Source organism: Pongo pygmaeus, chromosome 8 (genome assembly GCF_028885625.2).
Source record: "Pongo pygmaeus isolate AG05252 chromosome 8, NHGRI_mPonPyg2-v2.0_pri, whole genome shotgun sequence".
Classification (NCBI taxonomy): Eukaryota; Metazoa; Chordata; class Mammalia; order Primates; family Hominidae; genus Pongo; species Pongo pygmaeus.
Genome location: NC_072381.2, coordinates 17,292,944 through 17,309,283, shown reverse-complemented (window position 1 = coordinate 17,309,283; position 16,340 = coordinate 17,292,944). Strand labels below are relative to the sequence as shown.

Sequence of the window (16,340 nt, the reverse complement as noted above, 5' to 3'; positions counted from 1 at the left end):
CACACATACACATACACATACACTTTATAAAACTTGGATTTTTACTCAAGATATTCTGTAACTTCTCTATGTAGTAAATAACATGGATATTGCTTTGTGAGAGTAAATATGGATGTTATCTTTTTAACATCTCTATTTTCATACATGTATGTAATCTTACACTCTTATCTTTACATACTTGTCTACAATTTCCTTAGCAAACATTTCCAGATGTAGTATAACTAGGTCTAATAATCAGAAGAATTATATCAATTTATACCACAAATGACATGAGGGACAGCACATTTTCTTAAATCCTTGCTGGCATTAGACAGTGTTCATTTATTCAATCTTTGCCAAGCTGCTGGGTAAAACTGGTTAATGTGGATTTCTGTCATTATTGATGAGGTTTGGCATCTTTTATATGTTTATCGATCATTTAAAATTTGGTATTTTTGAATTGCTTGTAATGAAATTTCTATCTTAACTGTTTTACTTTCAGGACTTGAGCTTTGTAAGAATTGATGAGACTGGGCAACTGAAAATATTCTATGCTCCTTAAAAGACGTGGGAGCTACAGTTTATAAGTAGCTCTCTCTCTGTATTTGTTGTATTTAGTATCCATATATAGAAATAGGTAATTGGGTATTACCATAAGGAAGTCTTCACTCCCCAAATTGACGACTCTTGACCTTGTTTCTTCAATTTAGAACAGTTTTATCAAGAAAAATACTTCTATTTTGTAGATGCATGGTTAATTAATTACTTATTTACAGGACTTTTGCATTCATATTGCTCTGTTTGCCAGTTTGGAATTTGAAATGCTTCTCCTCGCAGGAACAAATGGCATATTAGTTTGTGTTCACTTGAATGCCACTTTGAAGTGTTATTTGCAAGTGACAGAAACTTAGCTCAGACTGGTTTCCTAAAAGTTGTAAATATGGACTCATTTAATTGACCAGGTCCAAATGTAGGCCCAGTTAGGGGTAGAGTCTGAAGCAGGGGCTCAAATCATGTCACCAGAAACCAGTTTTTTTCTCCATGTATCTCAGCCTTGTTTCTTCTAGGTTGGGTGCATTTTTATATATGTTCTCCCCTTATTGCATCAAAATGGCTGTAGTAGCCTCTGAACTTATCTCCATCCAAGGTTTAACCTGGTAAGAAAGATCAAGCAACTCTTGCTATTAATAGTTACACAAGAAAAAGCCAGGGGTCACCTCTTATTGTGCCTAATTGGCTTGTTTTGAGTTGCATGCCCATCCTGAAACCGGTCTGGCTAGTCTTACTGGCTCAGGCACTTGACCCGGGCTTCTAGAAGCTAGGAGAGGGGGATGTGAGGCCATCTGAACCACTTCAACAGAGCATGAGTGAGGTAAGATTCCTCCAAAGAAAATCTGGGACTATTGCCAGAAAAGGAGGGGCCAGATGCTGGTAAAACAGAAAACAACTGTCCACTCATTTTGTATCCTCAGTAGAGTGCTCAGTACATGATAGGTAATCTCACAGATACTTACTTACTGCCTGACAATAGCACTATTGGGACTATATTTAAGATATTTGTAACATAAATAGAATTTTGTAGGTTTCCTGGGAACTTCATTGTAGGTGTTTCCAAGGTAAAAAATTTGACCTAAATGTCAAACAATTACTTAAAAATGAGCATTCAGATAGATAATCTTATAAGTTCAGACATATTAAATACTTTTTAAGCTAGCAGTGTTCTCAGAAACAGGAGAACAAGGAGGATAATCAGTAATAATCAGGAGTTGATTTTAGGAAGTATAATTCACTTATTCTCTTGTATGTATTCAGTCAATAGACGTTTATTGAGGGCCTGTTCTGTGCCAATTACTGCAATGCCTGGGTGCTGAGAGTACCCATATGAATGAGACATGGTGTCAGTACCCATATGAATGAGACATGGTTGTCTAGTGAGGAAGCCACTGTCCTGGGAAAAATGTGACAGTAGAGTGAACTGGAGTGTGATGAGAGTGCACAGATCAGCCTTCATGGTCCGTCACAGCAAACGGAGCTCAAGTCATTACATCTGCTTTTCAGACCTCCAGTGGAAAGGCCAGAAAGCATAGGGAACTACCACTCTCTTCCTTTATAGAACACTCTCTGAGAGTCTGATGCACTTATTCTGTCTCATTAGTCTGACCTTAGTCCATGGCTGCATCTAGCTGTAGAGGGGTGGCAGATATCCTTTTAGCAGGGTGCATTGCCACAGTGAATAAATTCGATGTTTGGTTATTGAAGAGGAGGAAGAAATAAATGATGGGATATGCAAATAATTTTTGCAGAGATAGTATAACTAGAAATCATATTTTTGAGTCATTAGTAAAACATATTAGTACGATTTCATTAGTAAAATTTTAATTTAATGTAAAATTTACTTCAAAGAGACTGAGCACTAAGGAGAAATTGTGAAGTTCCTTGAGTTCTATAATAGGAAAAATATGTTGTTTGCTATCCATCTTTCATACTGTTTCTTAAGTACTCATTTGCTTAGTGTTGAGTTTAGCATATTGTTAGAGAGTTTGACAAGGGAATTGAAGATTGATATCATCAAAAAAGGCACGGCACTATTTCACCTAAGGTCCAGCTTTGTCTGGGAAATATTAGTTTCTCTCCCAATAGACAGTTATAAGTAGAAGGAAAAAATTAAGCATTAATGCAGTGTTACTTCATGTTGATTCCCACAAATCAGGTTTTCTCTGTACCGAATATGGAAAGAGAAATTTTTTTTTTTTTTTGAGACAGAGTTCTGCTCTTTTGCCCAGGCTGGAGTGAAGTGGCACGATCTCGGCTCACTGCAACCTCCACCCCGTAGGTTCAAGTGATTCTCCTGCCTCAGGCCCCGAGGAGCTGGGATTACAGGTGCCTACCACCATGCCTGGCTGTTTTTTGTATTTTTAGTAGAGACGAGGTTTTGCCATGTTGGCCAGGCTGGTCTCCAACTCCTGACCTCAGGTGATCCACCCACCTCAGCCTCCCAAAGTGCTAGGATTAAAGGCATGAGCCACCACACCCGGCAGAAAGAGAAAATTTATATTGTTTGTCATAGTTTACTTATAGACTTACTATTTTTATTCCTTAATAGTTATTTTAAATGTAGTATCTAGGAAAGGCAAATTAATAGACAAACATAACCATAAAAGAGCATTTCTCTTGTATCAGTTCTTTAGTTTCTAACCAGTGAATTAGGGTGAAAAGGCCAAGATCTTTGTCAATGATGGCAGGTAGTAAAAGATGATCTGAAGACCTACACTTCTTACCTAAATGCTCATAGAGTATTAGGGCTAGAAAGTGTCTTTAGAGGTTTGCTTAGTGGGACTATCCTCCTCCAAATTGGATAAAAGAAGTAATAAATATCCTGGGAAGAAAATTTTTCTGCCCTGTGTTAAAAAAATCCTTTCCCCAATACCTCCGATTTCTCTCTTTCATTCCAGGGTTTGATAGCAAGGTCAGGAAAGCTTTTCCCATCAATACTAGTCTCTTGGGATTAAATTTTAGCCCGTTTTCTGTTTTTCCTTTTTTTTTTTTTTTTAAGTAGAGATTGGAATCAGCTAGTTTTTGTCATTTGTGAAGATCTCTTCTTACATTACTTGAAACTCTTTCAAAAATATTTCTCCTGCAATTCATCTCCCAGATGAACAGTATGAGTCTTAAGCTTTTGTCACTGGTCTAATTTTCTAACCTTAATAATAATGATAATGATTGTTGTAATTTTGATTTTTAAATTTTAATTAAAATAATCATTATCATTATTATTTTATCTATTTAATCTATAATATTTCAGATAAATGCCAAGCAGTGAATATGAATTTTAATAATTATTGAGCGTTTACTATATCCTAGGCGTTCATTACCTATATGCTTTTTAGAGACCAGTTTATGCCCCTGGAAATTGAGGTCCCTGCATCCTCAGGACTAAGGGTACTGCTGGGCTATGTGGCCTTTCTGTAGCCCCTGCTGAAAGTGGATAACTAAATTGCTTTTTCTCTTCTCTTCTGCCAAGGAAACCTGGTGCAAAGTTGTGGGTTGAGGGGCTGGGGAAACTGTATTAGCTACCTCATGACATTAACATGACTTTAAATAGGCTTTCCTAGAGACGTTCCGGAAAGATTATTCATGCCTTAATTTTCTTTCTCAAGGTCCTCCTCAAAACTCCAAATTGCATTATACTATCTGACATAACATCTTTATTTTCCATTCCTTGTAAATTCCTTCAGTGTGCTCCTTTTTTTTACATTAATTTGCCATATTTCTCTCTTACACCACTTCTCTGGCTCTGGTATGTCTTTTGGTATTTTGTTGAAAAATAAATTCTCCTAAGATACAGTGTCAAGGACGTGATAATTTCATAGATCTCCAGCAGTTCCTATCCATATTTTGGCTGGTGGTCTCTTATATTTAGTCGGGTGTTAGTAACAATAATAATCTAAGGTATGTCTTGACACAAAGTAAATTTTTTTTTGACTATTAGCTGACTATGGAAACTTTCTAAGGAAATTGGATCTTTGAAAAATATTTTTAATGTATTTTTTATTTTATTCTTGGAAATAATTTATCAGCAATTTTTAAAATGCAAGAACTTTTTTTTTTTTTTTCCGAGACAGAGTCTCATTCTGTCATCTAGGCTGGAGTGCAATGGTGCAATCTCAGATCACTGCACCCGCCGCCTCCAGAGTTCAAGCGATTCTCCTGCTTCAGCCTCCTGAGTAGCTGGGATTACAGGCACGTGCCACCATGCCCGGCTAATTTTTGTATTTTTAGTAGAGATGGAGTTTCACTATTTTGGCCAGGCTGGTCTCAAACTCCGAACCTCAAATGGTGCGCCCTCCTTGGCTTCCCAAAGTGCTGGGATTACAGGTGTGAGCCACCTCACCCAGCAAAATACAAGAACTTTTAAAAAGAACCAAGCAATATACTTTACTAATAGTGATAAAACATTTGGCAGCAATTTTAAGTTCAGATCCTTATAGATCTGTACGTTCTTTAGTACTTTTATTCCTAACTAAGCCAGCACTTTGAATGAAAGGACATTGGATGTATTCAACTGATCTTTCATCTTACAACTAGATGTCAGTGTTAACATAACTGATTAAATGTCTCAGGTGTGAGTATAATGAGTAATTCAGTAGTTACTCACCTATATGAGATATAGATTAGAAAATAAATAATAAAGAAGGAATAGAATTTTAAAAATTTCTTTCCTTATTTCAAAGTGGACTGGTTATGCCTTAATTTTCTTTCTCAAGGTCCTCCTCAAAACTTCAAACTGCATTATGTTATCTAACATAACGTCTTTACATTTACATTTTTTACATTTGCATTTACATTTTGTAAATATTGATTTTTTTCCCACATTAATAACTACACAAGAACAGTTAAATTTTTTTATTTATTTGGTTAGGAAAGTCAAGAAGAGTGTGAACTTGTAAAGCTTTTCACTACTACCAACAAAAAGTTCTTCCCTACAGCTTTTCCAGAAAGAATCATCAGAAAAAGAAAGTATTGCTATTCAAAGTGTGTATGTGTGTGTGTGTGTGTGTGTGTGTTTCTTATCTATTTTGGTAAGAAGCATATTGAAAGCAAGAATTATGTATGTATCCTCAGTGACATTTCTAACATCTTACCTAGAAGTCTCTCTTGAAATAACTAAATCTACCTTTTAAATTTAGTCCTCATATGAATGGAAGCGTGATGTCCTTATGTATTTCCTTTCGGAGCAAATCTGACGACCTTTTAAAATAATTTCTACTGTGTTTCTCAGCCAAGTGTCGTGGCTCAGACCTGTAATCCCAGCACTTTGGAAGGCTGAGGCAGGCAGATCATTTGAAGTCAGGAGTTCGAGACCAGCCTGGCCAACATGGTGAAACCCTGTGCCTACTAAAAATACAGAAATTAGCTGGGTGTGGTGGCACGTGTCGGTAGTTTCTGTTACTCTGGAGACTGAGGCAGGAGAATCAAATTGCTTGAACCTGAGAGGTGGAGGTTGCAGTGAGCCGAGATCATGCCACTGAACTCCAGCCTGGGTAACAGAGTGAGACACTATCTCAAAAAATAAATAAATAAATAAATAAATAAATAAATAAATAAATAAATAAAATAATCATGTTTCTCTAAGTAGGATATCTCACCTTTTTTTAAAATCAGGCTTCCTGTTAATAAATATGAAATCCTGAATAATAACTGAAATATCATGAATAAAGTCTAGGCAAAGTAATACGTCAAAGTACTGAAAACACATCCTCTTCGTCTGTTTCAATGAAAAGATACTCACGAATCTCTTTCCCAAATTCTGCCTCCTTTTTGAGAATTACTACTCTTGGATCACTCAAGTGATGGAGCTCACATAGGCAAAATTCTATAGAACTATATTCACTTTGACATTTTTAATTATACATTTTCAAAATCTATATATGTAACTTAAAAGTAAAGAATTTTGGAGATTATAGATTTAAACTGTATACTAAGAAATATCAAGACAACTAGTCTTTGGAATTCAAGTTAAGATTTTGACAGAATTGACAGGTTTGCTTTTTAAAACTTATCTGTAAGTTTAACCTTTTCCTTAGAAACAATAACCGCCCCCCAATTCTATTTTGAAAAGGCAAGTTGAATTAGTGTCAGTAATATCTTAGTACATCTATTTCTCTTAATGGAAATAACTTTTTAAGTTATGCAGTAGGTCCTAATTTTATAACAGTCTAAAATATGTGCATCAGTCCATGCAAACAGTGCATTTGCTTATTGGCTTTGAAAATCTATTCTTTCCTGAGAAAGAACTTTCAGTTCATCAGTTTTTGGATCACCATATGGAATACTCATTTGGCAGTTGATTTTCGTCAGTTTTTGTGACCTCCAGGCATATAACACAAGAACATAAAATTAATTATTGATTACAGTACAGATTCAGCACATCACTGTACGTTTTCACTCTGCCTGAAAAAAAAGATACAAGTCCTATTAATCAATATCAGGCAATCCCAGTTTGCTTCATATATGGTGGAAATACAAGCAGGCTACATCATGCTGATTACAACATATTTAACAAAACAGTAAAATAGTACAATGAAGTTTATTTAATTTTCAGCTCTCTTACAGTGATTAGTAGTAGCTTAATTCTTGACTTGAATTATGATAGTTTTGTGTTTGCAAATTGATCCTTATATATTAATATTTTCTTTTGTTTAGAAGCCTTCTTGATATATGTTTCAAGATCTGATGGCTTTAACAGATATAATTTATAACCTTAAATTTATTTTATACTAAGGCCAGTAACTAGTTATTGCATTTAAATGCAGAAGAGGCAGCTGTCTATGGCATTACTAATTAGACCACCAAGTTTGCAGCATGCAGGCGATCTTACTTTTCAGCAGGGTACCTGCTGAGTGTCTTGAGCCTAGCAGCCATTTAGTATAAATCCTTGGAGACATTTGTGCCTTTCTTTTCTTCCTGGCCTCATCTCTTCTAGGCCTCAGTGGAAGGTGATGATTGTTTTCTGAGCGTGTGTGAGCCTTTCTCTTTGCTGTGTCTCCTGTGGTCTGCTTTTATTTCCGGGTGCCTGCTGCATGAGTCCTAGTTCGTCACACCATTCTTTTTTTTTTTTTTTTCCTTTTTTGATATTTGGGATAAGCTAATCAGCTAACTATTAATCAGCTAGTGGTATTAAAGAATTGGCTACTTGGATCTACTATGTAATATTGTATTGCTTTCTCTGATGATTTTCTTAAGTCTCAAATACTTTTATTTTTAAAACTTCACACTTTCTTCTGACTTGGGTCAGGGCATGCACATAATTGGTTTTATACATATTTGGGGAAAGAGAGTGATCATTGTAAAATATAGCTACGGCTACAATTGTGGAGTTGCAATTTTGGCTAACATTAAAGAATATGCTGGAATTCTCTGAATCTGAAAACATTTTGAAAATGGTTTTTTTCACCAGCAAGACAGAAAGGCAGTGAAGGCGTTCCTTTATAATTATTTCCCTTATTCTTCTTATATTCTCTCCTGGTCTGTCAACATTTAAAATGTTGGTAAATGAACCATTTACATTTGGATACCAATTAATTGTTCATCTCATTTAAAAACTTATGTAAGCTCTAATTGGGTGAATTTTGTCAAATGTGAATTACATCTCAATAAAGCTGTTACTAAAAAAAAAAATTAAAGCATTTTCAATGGTACTGTGAAGCAACTTTGTATTAATGTGAGAAGGTGCAGAACAAATGGTAGTTTATTTATATAAAGTTCCAAATCATAGGGTTTTTAGAATATATCTCACTTTTCAACTTTTGGTTTTTTTAACTTAGGAAAACTTTCTATTTGACTTATAAGTGTGTCTCTTAATGAGGGAGGAAAGAAAATATAAGAGGTAAGCACTAAAATATTTAAATCTTATCTTTAGCATTGGAATGCTGTTTAGAGAGATGAACCGGAAGTCCGTGTTCAAATATTTCACTTCTTGCCTGGCTTCCCCAGGCCTGACCTTCCACTGACAGTCTGAGATGAGGCTAATAAATGAGGAAATAAGGAAATGGATTACTAAATTCTGCTATTTTGATTTCTTTCTATAATGAACTTAAGGACTTTTCTTTTCAGGATATTCCATTTATCATTACAGAAAGCTGTATACCTGCACAAGTGGTGGCTGCCATTGATGTCAACACTGTCGCTAATGAAGTATACAAGTATAATTTTCCTCACACACAGTTACTTGCCAAGACAATTGAAGTGAGTAATTGTCATTGTTTTAATAAGTATGTAGCAAGGGAAATGTGATTGAAAAACACTGCCTAATACTGGTTTCCGTTGGCTTAATTGGAAGATAAAGCATATATAAATTTAAGAGTTCAGGAGAAGGGAATTAACATTTTGTATCCTATCAGAAGATAGCATGCTTTTAAAAAAAAAGCCCAGCTACAGACAGGGAGATCAATATTTTGGTCTCTCAGAGAAATAATTGAAAAGTAAGGATATGCTTGACTTCTAAATGCTTGGTTCTGTGGTGATATTGAACTTCGAAAAAGTATTTACTTTTATTAAATACTTATGCAATATATATAGCATGCAGTAAGAACAAGGGAGAAAATCATTGGCTATTACTGAATGCTTCTTATTTTAGCAAACCTGTCAAGGTTAACCTTTTTCACCCGTGGTGACTTCAGCACAAGTATTGAAACACTGATTTATGTTGAGTTATTTTTTAAATAATGTGAAATTGGCTGGGCGCGGTGGCTGACGCCTGTAATGCCAGCACTTTGGGAGGCCGAGGCAGGTGGATCACGAAGTCACGAGTTCAAGACCAGCCTGGCTGACATAGCGAAACCTGGTCTCTACTAAAAATACAAAAATTAGCCAGGTGTGGTGGCACATGCCTGTAGTCCTAGCTACCCGGGAGGCTGAGGCAGGAGAATCACTTGAACCCAGGAGGCGGAGGTTGCAGTGAGCCGAGATCGCGCCACTGTACTCCAGCCTGGTCGACTTTGTCACAAAAAAAAAAAAAAAAAAAAAAAAGAAAGAAATTGTGTTGTTTCTCCTAATTTATCATGAAAAATTTTACAAACAAATTTCTCATGGAATTTCTCATAACTTACATGCAATAAACATGTAGTTTATTGTATGTAATTTTAAGTGGGCAGTTTGAGTTTCGACTCAGTCATCAACTGTGTAACTACCACCACCACAATCAAGACTTAGAACATTTCCATCATGCTAAATTGTTCTTAGTGCCACATTTCTGTCAGTCTCCAACCCCAACCCAGGCGACAATGGATCTGCTTCCTTTCATTATGGATTAAGTTTTCCCTTCCTAGTGTATCACAGATAAAATCATAAAAGTGTAATTCTTTTGAGTGGAACTGCTTTTTTTTAGTGTTGATGGTTTTGGAATTCATCATGTTTTGTTGTATATCAATAGTTTGCTCTTTTTTATTGTTGAGTAATATTTTGTACAATAGAATATCATATACTACAATATGTGTATGTATTCACATTATTTTAGACATTTAAGTAGTTTCTAGTTTTTTACCATTACAGGTAAAGTTGCAATGAACATATATGTACAAATCTGTGTGGATCTTAGTTTTCATTTATTGTAGATAAATACCTACATCTGTTAAACTTTATGAGAAAATACCAAATTTTCCAAGTTTTTGAAGTGTTTTTACCATTTTACATTGTCACTATTAATGTTTAACTGAGAAATTTCACATCCTTGCCAACATTTGATATTGCTGGTCTTTTAAATTTTAGCCATTACAATCATTAAAAAGTCAGGAAACAACAGGTGCTGGAGAGGATGTGGAGAAATAGGAACACTTTTACACTGTTGGTGGGACTGTAAACTAGTTCAACCCTTGTGGAAGTCAGTGTGGCGATTCCTCAGGGATCTAGAAGTAGAAATTCCATTCGACCCAGCCATTCCATTACTGGGTATATACCCAAAGGACTATAAATCATGCTGCTATAAAGACACATGCACACGTATGTTTATTGCCGCATTATTCACAATAGCAAAGACTTGGAACCAACCCAAATGTCCAACAATGGTAGACTGGATTAAGAAAATGTGGCACATCTACACCATGGAATACTATGCAGCCATAAAAAATGATGAGTTCACGTCCTTTGTAGGGACATGGATGAAATTGGAAATCATCATTCTCAGTAAACTATCGCAAGAACAAAAAACCAAACACCGCATATTCTCACTCATAGGTGGGAATTGAACAATGAGAACACATGGACACAGGAAGGGGAACATCACACTCTGGGGACTGTTGTGGGGTGGGGGGAGGGGGGAGGGATAGCATTGGGAGATATACCTAATGCTAGATGACGAGTTGGTGGGTGCAGCGCACCAGCATGGCACATGTATACATATGTAACTTACCTGCACATTGCGCACATGTACCATAAAACCTAAAGTATAATAATAATAATAATAATAATAATAAAAGAAAAAAAAATAAAAAATAAAAAAAAAAATAAATAAATTTTAGCCATTATAGTGAGCATGTAGTGGTATTATGGTTTTTAATTTGCATTTCCCTGATGACTAATGAAGTTGAGTATCTTTTTATGTGCTTATTGGCAATTTGTATATCTTCTCTGTCAATAAATTTCTTCCCCAATTTTTATTATTTGGGTGTTTGTATTATTATTATTTAATTGTAAGAGTTGTTTATCTTTTCTGGATTTAAGTTGTCAGAAATATGCATAACAAATATCTTCTCCAATTCTGTAGCTTTTCTTTTTATTTCCTTAACTATGTCTGTCAAAACACAGATGTTACCTTTTTTTTTTTTTTTTTCTTGTAGAGGACATGTTTTTTGTGTCCTAAGAAATCTTTGCTTACTCAATTTTTCTCCTGTTTTCTGAAATTTTATAGTTTTAGTTTTTCATTTAGGTCTTTGAACATTTAAGGTTACTTTTTTGTGTAGATTGTGAGGTATGGGTCAAGATTTATTTGTTTTCTTACAAGGGGACATAACATCGTCCCAGAACCATTTACTGAAAAGAATGTCCTTTCCCTAATCAATTTCTTTGATGCCTTTATTTTAAAAAATCATGTATGTGTGGTCTATTTCTGAACTCTCTCTTCAGTAGTATTTATGTTTATTATTATACCATTAACACTGTTTTGATTGCCATAGCTTTATAGTATATATTAAATTCAGGCAGTGTTAAGTTCTTGAACTCTTGTTTCTCTTTTTCTAAGTTATTTTGGCTACACTGTTCTTTACACTTCTGTGTAAATATTAGGATCATTTTGCCAATTTCTAAAAAAAAAATTTGATTGAAATTGCACCGATTCATTTTGGGAGAACTGACATCCTAATAAAATGGAGTCTTCCAATGCACAAATATGGTATCTCCTTTTATTTAGGTCTTCTTTAGTTTTTATCAGCAATGTTTTCTAATACTTAGTGTATAAGTCTCACACATATGTTGGTTAATTTTTCCCTAAATATTTTTGGGGTTTGGTGCTATTATAGGTGAGTCTTTTTAAAATTCATTTTCCAATTGTTTGTTGCTAGCATATAAAAAATATACTTATTTTTGTTTATTGCTTTGTATCCTGTGTCTTCTATATTCACTTATTAGTCCTGCTAGCTTTAATATGAATTTTTAAAGGATTTTCTCCATATGCAATTATATTGTCTGAAAGACAATTTTACTTTTCCCCTTTCAATTTGTGACTTTTCTTTCTTATCTTATTGCATTGTCTGGGATCTGTTGTACAATGTTAAATAAAAAGGGTTAAGGTGGATATCTTTGCTTTTTTCCAAATGTTAGGAGTGGAGTATTTAGTCATTTATCATTTAGTGTGGTGTTAGTTGTAGTTTTTCATAGGTGCCTATTATCAGGTTAAAAAAGTTCCCTTAACATCTGATTTCTGAGAATTTTTATTATGAATTGGTGTTGAATTTTGTCAAATGTGTTTTCTGAATCTTTTGATGTGACTATATTATTTTTCCTTTTAATGCTTTAATATGGTAACTATATTAATTACTTTTATGAATATTAAATCAATCTTGCATTTCTGGAATAAATCCTACTTAGTCATGATGAATCATCTTTTTAATGTAGTACTGGATCCAGTTTGCTAATATTTTATTAAGAACGTTTGCATTTACCTGCATAGTGTTTTTTTTGTGGTTTCTTCATAATGTTTTAGTATGGTTTCAGTATTAGGATAATAGTAGTCTCATATTTTCTGGAAGAGTTTGTGAGGAACAGATATTAGTTCCTCTATAAACATTTGATAGAATTTTGTTAGTAAAGCCTCTTGGTCCTGGGGTTTTGTTTTTTTGGGAGGAAGGTGTTTATGAATTTAACTTTTTAAATTGCTTTAAGTTTACTGAGGCTATTTGTTAATGTTTGCACATATACTTTCATCCTTTTAATCTTACCCTAATTATGTTTTTATATTTAAGTTAGGCTTATCGTAGACAGAATATAGTTGGATCTTTTTTCTTACTCATTCTAATAATCTCTGCCTTTTAATTGGAGTCTTGTAACATTTACATTTAATCTTGTTACAATATGGTTGAGCTTAATTTAACTACCTTGTCACTTGTTTTCTATTTTTCTAATCTGTCTTTTGTTTCTTTTTTCCTCTGTTCTTGCCTATTTGGATTTTTAAAAAATTCATTATTCTTCACTAATGTCTTTTTAAACACAATTAGTCATAATATTTATTCAATGTAAACTGAAATTTCTTTTTAAATATCTATAATCTATATCTATCTTTGTTTTATTTTCTTATTGGATTCTCTAGGGTTTGCAATATGCATCTATTACTTGTGGAAGCCTGCCTTCAAATAACATTATACCACTTTATGTTTAAATTTTAACAGTATTCCTCCAGTTTCCCCTACTGGTCTATTTTAATATTTTGTCTTGCATTTTACTGCTACGAATGTTATAGGCACCAGCATACATTGTTTTGGATTAAGTAGTCAAATATCTATTAAAGAACTTTTAAAAAGCACAAAAAGTCTTTTACATTTATCTATATATCTACAATTTTCAGCACTTTTTATCCTTGTATTTTAAATCAAAGTTTGCATGTGATATAATTTTTCTTCTTCCTGAAAAATCTTTTTTAGCATCTCTTGTTGGCTATATGTGGAAAGGGACAAATTACCTTGGTGCTTTTGAGTAAAAAAGTGTTTTATTTTGTCTTCATTGTGAAATATAATTTTTACTCATTTTTTTTTTCTTTTTTGGAGAGGCAGGGTCTCACTATGTTGCCAAGGCTGGTCTCAAACTCTTGGGCTCAACTGATTCTCCCACATCAGCCTCTCAAAGTGCTGGGATTACAGGCATGAGCCACTGTGCCTGGCCCACTGAATGTTTGATTGCATTCATTTTGAAAGATATTTTTGTAAAAATCTGTTTGTTTTCTTTTAATACTTTCCAGTGTTATCTGGGTTACTTAATTTCTGACTTAAGGTCTGTAATAATTTCTGTTTTCATTCCTCTTAATATATTGTGTCTTTCTCTGTCTACATTTAAGATTTTATCTATATCACATGTTTTGAAAAGTTTTATTTTGATGTGCTCTTTATGTTTTTCTTTTTGTAGTGCTTGGACCTTGTGGTGCTTTTCTTATTTATAATTTTCATCAAATTTGGGGATTTTGACCATTAATGCTTCAAAAATAATCTCTGTTCTCTTTCTTCACTTTCTCCAGTTACATACTGTAGAGTAAATGATAGCTACTGAAGACAGAGTGATCCATGATAAATATCATTAATGCCTCTGAAGAAGAGAATGACTCCAGTGGAACAAAAACTCTTAATGAAAATAGATAAAAATTTTTCTAGAATGAAATTTACAATATAACATCCATGAGCCCTTCTGGAACAGATGACTGCATCACTTCATCTAGCTGAGGAAGAGATGAATCAAAGTAGAAAACCCAGGAATGAAGCTGCCATGTTAGGAGGAAAACTATGGTTAGAAAATAGGTGAAAATGTTGTAAAGCTTTGCAGTGTAGAAATAATAATGTAATCGCAGTGGGAAGAGGCAGTGAGACACAAAAAATATGTCTTTGCAGATAAATGAAACTATCAATTTTTTAGGACATTATTCAGTGTTATTGTAAGGGTCTCAGCAGAGATGGGAAAGAGAAAGCTCAGCTGTCAACAGCGTTATAGTAGCTGATGAAGGCCACAAACCAAAAACGAAAGAGTTAAGCCTTCACTCACTTATGGTGGTGTTACTGGCAAGAATCTAAAAGCAGAGACAATGCCACTCTCCCGGTTCCATTTACCCATGGATCAGTGTATATGTGAGGGCCCTCTCACTGTTGAGGGAATCTTGGCCTTAAAGGAAGGGAAAGCAGGGAGGGCTAGCAGTGGAAAAGTGCTGGGGACTGAGTCAGAATGGCACACTCTTCAGGTGTCTTCAGTGTCTTCAGGGTTTCCCACACCTCCCCACATAAGGAGGCCTTGGCAGAGAAGTTCTGCTCAAGGCCTCAAACAAGGAGACCTCAGAATAAAGGCTCTGGGACTAAGAATGCAAATGTTAAGAGCATGACTGCTGGCCTGGTTGCCTGAGACCTTGACTACACACACACACGTCTAAATCTAGTAACATACCAAATGGTGAAACTTTAAAAGTATTCTCATTAAAATAATAAAAAGACAAGGATGTCCACCATTAGCACTATTACTTGATATTGTTGTGGATCTGTTAACTAATGTACTTACACAGAGAAATATCATATAAATAGAAATAAAGATTTAAAAATGTGATTGAGTATGCCGGAAACACCAACAAGTTAAGCAAAAATAGTATATGAGGAATAATTAGTGCTTTAATAAGGAGGCTGTCTACAAAAATATGCTAACCTATAGCATACTATATACTAACAAAAACCTACTAGAAAACATAATAGGAGAAAGTTCCTATTTTTAGTAACAACACAAGAATCTATATAACAAGAAATCTATATAACTCACATGGGAGTTAAAGAGACTTGAAAAATGATGAAAGCGTACTGTGGTCTTGGATAGGATGGCTGAATATTGTAAAAATATTGGCTCTCTTTCACTATAACTTCAATAAAATAGTCAAAAGTTGTTGTTTTCTAATCTGCCAAGTTCTTCCTAAAGTTCAAATGAAAATTAAGTTTAAGAATAGCCAGAAAACTTTCTGAGAAAATAAGCAATAAGGCAGGCAGAGGGACAAATACACCTGCCAGTCAATACAGGATGAACAGTGTTAGCACACTAACTTGATCTAATATTATCTGAAAGCAAAAGCATTTTCCTTAACTTGTATAGTCATATAATGTAAAAAATCAATTTCCATTGGCTTTAAAATATTTAGTCATTAAAAATAACCTGTGTATTTCCATGACTACTTTATTTAATACAAATACACTTTCATTGACCTAGAATACCAGGTTAAATAAGTTGTGAATGGTTCAATTTAGTGATGAATTTTTTGCCTAACTGCCTTATCAGTTGGCCTACACTATTAAAAAAAATCACCATTTTCAAGAATCTGTTACAGCTGTAATTTTTTTAGTGGCTAGCTATATTAGAGACGTTGACTCTGTTTACTTCCTTTTGATTCTAGACATAGGATGCCCCTGGAATAATTGCTATGAGAAATTGTTGTTTTATTTTTACTTTAGTTTTAGGAATTTAGCTGTTATCATTCCACGTCCAGTTGCTTATCATAATGGCCCTGTATGTACAGGCTGTTGAACTTGAATGCGATGTGCTAATACCCTGCCCGTGTGTTCTGGCAGACTGCTTACTGTAGGATTTTCAGATTGCTTTCCTTAGCACTGGGGAGTCGAGAAGTGCTTTAGGAAATTTTCAAT

At 34.4% G+C, this 16,340-nt stretch overlaps 1 protein-coding gene across 8 annotated transcripts in view; it reads left to right on the top strand.

Moving 5' to 3' along the window:
* TRDMT1 (tRNA aspartic acid methyltransferase 1) overlaps positions 1–16,340 on the top strand; it is a 73,055-nt gene that overhangs the window by 33,476 nt on the left and 23,239 nt on the right. For 6 of the 8 annotated variants that reach the window (XM_054503533.2, XM_054503530.2, XM_063670435.1 and 3 more), the window contains one exon: positions 8,615–8,724. The exons of 1 other annotated variant lie outside the window; for it this stretch is intronic. In XM_054503533.2, the coding sequence (XP_054359508.1) occupies positions 8,615–8,724 (110 nt within the window). Of the gene's footprint in view, positions 1–8,592; positions 8,725–16,340 lie in introns of all 8 variants that reach the window. One more of the 8 variants, XM_054503534.2, reaches the window with a different exon arrangement.